We start from the raw sequence: 6,548 nt of genomic DNA on the forward strand, positions 1-6,548 counted from the left end.
GCGGCCAAGAAAAAGAATTTATCGCTGCGCGCGCAACAATGCCGTTGTTGGCATTGTTATCAACCAGATAGAATTTATCACGAATTTATGAATATAAATGTGCAAATAAAACAGCCGTTCTTCTTAAGCTTTTCGTCACCATTTTTTCCAAGGTCGCGCATCCTCTCGACAAGGAATCCATTTTAGATCGAATCGATTCGATCGAAGGTTGAAAAACGGATTTCAAACGGATCGAAACGGTTAACACTTTGACGCGTTTAATGATTATACTGACCTTCCAAAAAGAACCGGATCGAGAAAGAAGATTTATCCACGTATCCACTTCTTGCATGTGAAAGCAAAAGCAACATTGAACAACACACGAGCAACGGTTAATATCACATTCTTTCAAGTATGCGGTCGGAAACACGTAACGAAAGCGAATAAAACGTAAATATGAACGTTATCGGAGAGGGCCGCTGAGAGGCGTGCCAGTCGCGTTTTTCTCGAATCGCGCGAACGAACTCTGACGAATCGATTAGTCGGGACACACACGCGGATCACGCTTTATCCGAGCCACGAAATGGAAAACACTTGGCCAATACTCGCTGGTTTTATCGAGATTTATCTATGCGGTGACGAGCGGAATACGTGATTTACGGTGGGGAATTTTCGAATCGTATTTACACGTGGATTGAAATGGTGATTCATGGATATTTTTCGAAGAATTCGTGTGAACGGGATGAAAGCTCGCGAACGACTGGGCAGGACATTTTTGTGGGGTGGAAGGGCAGGTAGGCTCCTGGGGCCTAACCTGAAAGAAACCTTTCTGGTTTATTCGTGTCTGCACTGTGTCCTCAGCGGTGCTCAACTTCTCTTATGAAATGGGATTCCCTGTCCTTTTCTCGCTCGCCTCCTTTCATCCGTTCCAAAGGTTCATTATCGGTCGTTAAAGCTTTCTCAACGATGGTAATCGATGTCGACTCGAAAACAGGAATGGCGTGGGAGGCTCGTACGATGCTCGATAAGAGATAAAACGTAGGAATAGCCTGCCAGCTTAGATTTCAGGTTTCTCGTTTATCTTTGTTGCGTAAGATTTTTCAAATAAAAATCCAGGAAATTACGAAATAACGAGGTTACGTTTTTTTGCAACAAAGATAAATATATATTGATTGATCACATCGTGTTTTATCATTTGATAACTCGAATAAGTTAATCTTGCACGTAAGTAAAATTGAGAAAAACAAATTGAGAATTATTAAACACTATGAAACAAAATTTTAATACCTCTACATAAACGAGGAGAAACCGTTTTCTATTCTCATTACGATTTTTCCTCGTTTCTCGTTTTTACCTTTACTTTTAATTGCAACTTGTTCCCCTTTCCTACGTATTATTTTCATCTCTATCGTATCCTATATTCAGAATTATTGAAGAAATATATACATTTATCAGAGATTTAACAAAAAACTTATTATATAAAATACAGAATAAAAAAAAAAAGAAAAAGAAAAACAATCAGAAAGAAATGTAATTGAGTTGACCAAAGTTTCGATGTCCTCGATAGCCTCGTAAAACACGATGGAAAAGTTCCATGTCGTGTAACACACTTTCCATCGAAATTAGCAGTTGAACGATACTACACTATCCGTGAACTAGTCAACGCTTGGTCAGACCTTGAGACACGAGGAGGACAGATGTCGTAAATGGGGCCGAATGGAGAGAGAACAAGTCTGCTACTGCTCTAAAAGAGAGAGAGAGAGGGAAAGAGAGAGAAAAGAAAAAAGAAGAAATGAGAGACGCTGCGGGGCGCGCACCAGGCAGCAAAATACACAGAGAGCGTGGCGGGGCCAGGCAGGTTTTGGGTGACTGTCAGAGCTGTAACACGCACAAAAGGCAGGTGCTGGAATGCATTGATTGCCTCTGCCCCCTCTCGGTATCCCTCTACCGCCCGTGTATCTGCTATGGGAACACACCCTTTTCTCCCAGGGAAACGCAGGACGAGAGGCTGAAAAGACCCTGGAGAATGCGATCTGCGAGCTGCTCAGAGGGGGATTATCCGTATTTTCACCCCGACGGCGGGGGTGGTTTCGTCTAACCACTAAACTCGCCCCACTTTCCTCCATTCCCCGATTCTCTCCATGTTTAAATGACGATTCTTATTCAATGGAACGTTTTTTTTGCAATTTGAAGAAAATTAGAGAATTATTTACCAAAATTTTTCTTTATCGTATATACGCTGTATATTCAAAAACGAAGCGAAGAAAATTCATTTATTTCTATATTTTAAACTTCTCGAAGTATTTTCTTCGATCTTAAACAGATTTTGAAATATATCTCGTTGAGCAACAATTTTCAATCGAATTTAAAATTTTAAATACAGAAAATTTTTATCACCTGAATTCTCTTCACTAATAAAATCGGCGAAAAAACTAAATATCGAAGAGTTCGAAATTTCTATAAAAATACGAAATGATGAATAAATTCAAAATATTTTTCAAAGCGTTTTAAACAAGCAATTCAACAATACCCTTGTTATAAACTTGTTCCAAAATTCTAAATATTGCCTCGAAATTTAATCGACGATTTACGAATTTCCGCGCAAGAAAATACGTGAAAGGTAGCGTGAAATTGAATGGGAGGGTTGGAGAAACGCCGTTAACCCGGATAGTGTTCTTTTGATGAAATTTTGAAATAACCGCGGAGGAATTCGAAGCGTTGGGAAACTTGATCGCGAATTTTATGGGACGGTAACGGGGCACCAACGGGGGTGGAGGGGAGGGGAGGTGGTTCTCGGTTTTCGGAAAATTTCTCGTTCACCACTGGTGCATCGAATGCAAAGTTCGTTGAAAATTCGGCAAAGGGAATTTCGAACAGTTGCGGGTAACTGGGGCTGCGGTTTTCGAGGGAAACACATATACGAATTCGACGAGACGTGGGGAACATCGTGCCGATTCGCCGAGGTGGTAAAAGCCCGTTACTGCTAAATTGTTTGCCCGAACAGTTTAGCAACAAACTTAAACGCTTAAAAAGTTAACGTTAACGTTAATTTTTCGATCCCATTTTACGCTAAATCGATAATTTTTTTTATATCGCGATTTGTATTCGACACTCTTTGGATTTAGTTTCAGGAAAATTTGAAAAATTTGCCGCCCCCTTTTAGTCGGGGTAAGATCATCTAATATTTTTATTCTTGTTTGAGTTTGAATTAGGAGTTTTCAATCGTGATATAAATAATTGTAAAAATATTAAGAGATATTTATACAACACGAATTATTTTTGAACTTTCCTATTTAAATTCTTTTTTTGTTTTTGGATTAAATGTTAATCGAAGTTAAAAGAACGTTTGAATCACGTTATACGGTTTATAAAAGTTGTTAAATTTCAGGAAAATTTATTTCATACTTTTCGAAAGTATATTTTTTCTTTCTTTTTTTTTTTTTTTTGGAAAATTTATTAAATCATAGTGATTATTTCAATTCATAAGAAGAATTAAGAATTGTAAGAATTTTATGATTAAAAAAAAAAATAAATAAATAAATAAAACTGAAATCGAAATTATAGATTAATAACAAGAATTTTTATATTTGTTTCTTCCGTTATTATTACTTTCATACAACGCAATATGATAATATCTTTCCCTCGAGTATCTCGGAATCGGGCAAAATCGATGAACGAATCGCTTCAATTCCCAACATTTTACTTGGAAATTTGCAACAACTTCCACGGAATGTCGGTGCAAACAAGTGGCTGCTAGGTTTCTCAGAATTTCCAAGACGTCGCCCTTGGACGTTGCTTGCATAATCGAGCTCAACCGTTAAATATTTAACGTCGGTTCTTTAGCTGAATGCGCGATAAAAATATTTCCACCTTTCCTCATGTGTCAGGGAAGGGGAGGGGAGGGAGGGAGGGGAGGAAGAAGAGGAGGAGGAGGAGGAGGAGGAGAAGGCGACAAGTGACGCATCGCGATGTCCTCGTTAGCACCAAGATTGTGTTTGTCTTTCGGGGTCGCGAGAAACCTTAACTTAAACTTCCGGGATTCCGACTGTATCTTTTTTCCTTTTTTTTTTCCTCGTCATTTTTTCTCTCTCTCTCTCTCTCTCTCTCTTTCCTTTTGAAGAAATAAAATATAACGTGAACAAACAACGTGGAAGTTAGAGATAATAATACATAATATAAAATTGTTAAAATTTTAATAATTGATTCGATTTTAACATGTAAATGCAAATCGAACTTGTAAACTATCTGATATAGGAAAAATGCGCGATTTCGAGGAAATGTATAATTAATTTTTCTGTGGAAGAAAAACGTGAAGTTTTTTTTTTCTTCTTAATACACTAGTCTCGTTCTTACGAAAAGATATTATATCGAAATTATATTGATTTAGAGGATACTTAAAACTCGAAGTTTATAAATTTAAAACTTCTACGAATATATGAGGAACATGATGTTCATATGCTTTTCTTATCTTTATATATATATATAGAATTCTAGAAAATTCAAGTTCAAAATGACACGAGTTCAATAAATAATTTAAATCCTATTTTTAGGAAATGACGAATTTATCACGAGATATTATGTAATTCGATTTAAAACGAATCTTTTATCTTTTATCTTCTTCGACTTCCTATACATCTAACTATAGAAAAAAAGTAATTACATATATCTCGTTATATCCTTCCTGAAGATAACTCAATTTCTATTTAAATCATTTTTTCTTGCAATAATATAAATAGTTTATGATTATTTGTTTTTACGGATTAAAGTCGAATACTATCATTGTATCAATAGATAAAATCTGTACGTTATCTACGTTTATTACGATATATATTCGTATTTCTATGAAATAAATTTAAAAAATTAATTATTAAAACAATTAAAAAAAATACGATGAACGTGTATGAGATTAATAATTTATATTTTATATTAAGATATTAATATATAAGAAGATTCGATTCTTATATAGAGATCAAAACAAACACAAAAGTTGATGGTACAAAAATTGGAATTTATTTATTAAGTCACAAGCAATTAAAAATTTCGCGTTTTAGACGTAACGAGATACATATCTCTGTCTCCGTTACGCCGCCATCGCACAAATCTTCCCGTCTCGCTTCATCCAACGCTTCATCTAATTTCTATCATTTATATAACTTAAGATAAATAAGCCTCGACCGACATTTTTCTACACCAACTTTTATGTTTGTTTTCGTGTCTAGAATCGACCTTCTGAAGCTGTCCCACAAATACATCGATACTCCGTACATAACATATACAGGTGTACCATGTACATGTTATCGAGGAAAAAAAAGTATTCGCGTAATCCATTTTGTCGACTGTGAAACGAAAAGGAAGAGAGGGGAAGAAGATATTCGACCGAATTCGGCGATCAATCGCGCTTAAAGATGCACATAATAGGGAAGATTTTTTGTCGAGCATCTGTTAGACACGCTGCTCCACGTTAGAGGAAGGGGGAGGAGGAGGGGAGTCTGGAGGTCATTAAAAACACGCGCGCACCGGAGAGAAACAGGCAGTAAAGGCTGACTAACCTTTTGTTGCGCCAGCCTTAGGGACTCTTCGAAGTGTTTGTGAACTGCCTGCTCGGCGGCCCTTTGCTTCTCGAGCCTCTCCCTTTCCATCTTGGCCTCTCTTTCTCGTTCACGCTTCTCCAGCCGAGCTTCCGCTTCTCGCCGCTCCCTGGAACACGTACAAAAGTTTCAAGGTTACACACAAGTTTCGATCCAGAAACCAACCCGCTGCCACTTAAAAAACGCTCTCGAAACGTTTCTTTTTTTCTTTTTCTATTTTTTATCGCTTCCATCGATCGAGATTTTTTTTGGAACGAACATAACTTTTTTTCTCCATCTTTGCAAAAATCGAATCTGTTATTTTTCTTTCTTTCTTTCTTTTTTTTTTTTTTTTTTTTTTTTTATTAACGATTTTGCGGTAATACGTCAATTTTATTTCGATTTCTTTTTCTTTTTTGCATCAGCCACTTAACTGAAACTATATAATGCATCGAAAGGAATTGAAAATTAATAATACATTTAGAAAGTGAAGAATATCGCACTTCGACGATAAGTACGAGTTTATTCTTGTGAAATGATGATAGAAGATGATAGAAGAGAGAGAAATCACCCGATATATGAGAATCGCTTATTGAACAGGAGAGGAAAAAATTAAAAATTTATTGGCCAATGTTTACTCGACTCATCAGCCAGGAAGAAAAGCGTAGTCGAGAGAAATTGGCTTCGATATCGCCGATCTATTATTGTCATTATCAGTATTATTATCCACGACGCGTCTACTGCCAAATGTCGCTTTTGCTCCTTCCGTTTAGAAGATTGCTGCGCCAACAATTGCGCCCATTGTTGATATTTCCGATTCTTTTCTTCCAAGTTTTACGGGAACACATTTCTAAACAAGGTGAAACGGAATATAGTGCTCGCGCGTGTTTACTCCGTGGTCAAAGCGCGATAAAAAAAATCCATAGAAGAAATATCACTGACCTGTCATTTCTTAGTCGAGAAACGAATCTCTCTCTCTCTCTCTCTCTCTCTCTCTCTCTC

At 36.8% G+C, this 6,548-nt stretch overlaps 1 protein-coding gene across 1 annotated transcript in view; it reads right to left on the minus strand.

Moving 5' to 3' along the window:
• Positions 1-6,548, minus strand: part of LOC102671175 (lysine-specific demethylase 3A) — a 69,423-nt gene that overhangs the window by 29,555 nt on the left and 33,320 nt on the right. The window contains exon 2 of the mRNA XM_006618303.2: positions 5,529-5,676. Coding sequence (XP_006618366.1) covers positions 5,529-5,676 — 148 coding nt within the window. The remainder of the gene's footprint in view (positions 1-5,528; positions 5,677-6,548) is intronic.

The sequence above is a fragment of the Apis dorsata genome, unplaced genomic scaffold (assembly GCF_000469605.1).
Source record: "Apis dorsata unplaced genomic scaffold, Apis dorsata 1.3 scaffold_347, whole genome shotgun sequence".
Lineage (NCBI taxonomy): Eukaryota > Metazoa > Arthropoda > Insecta > Hymenoptera > Apidae > Apis > Apis dorsata.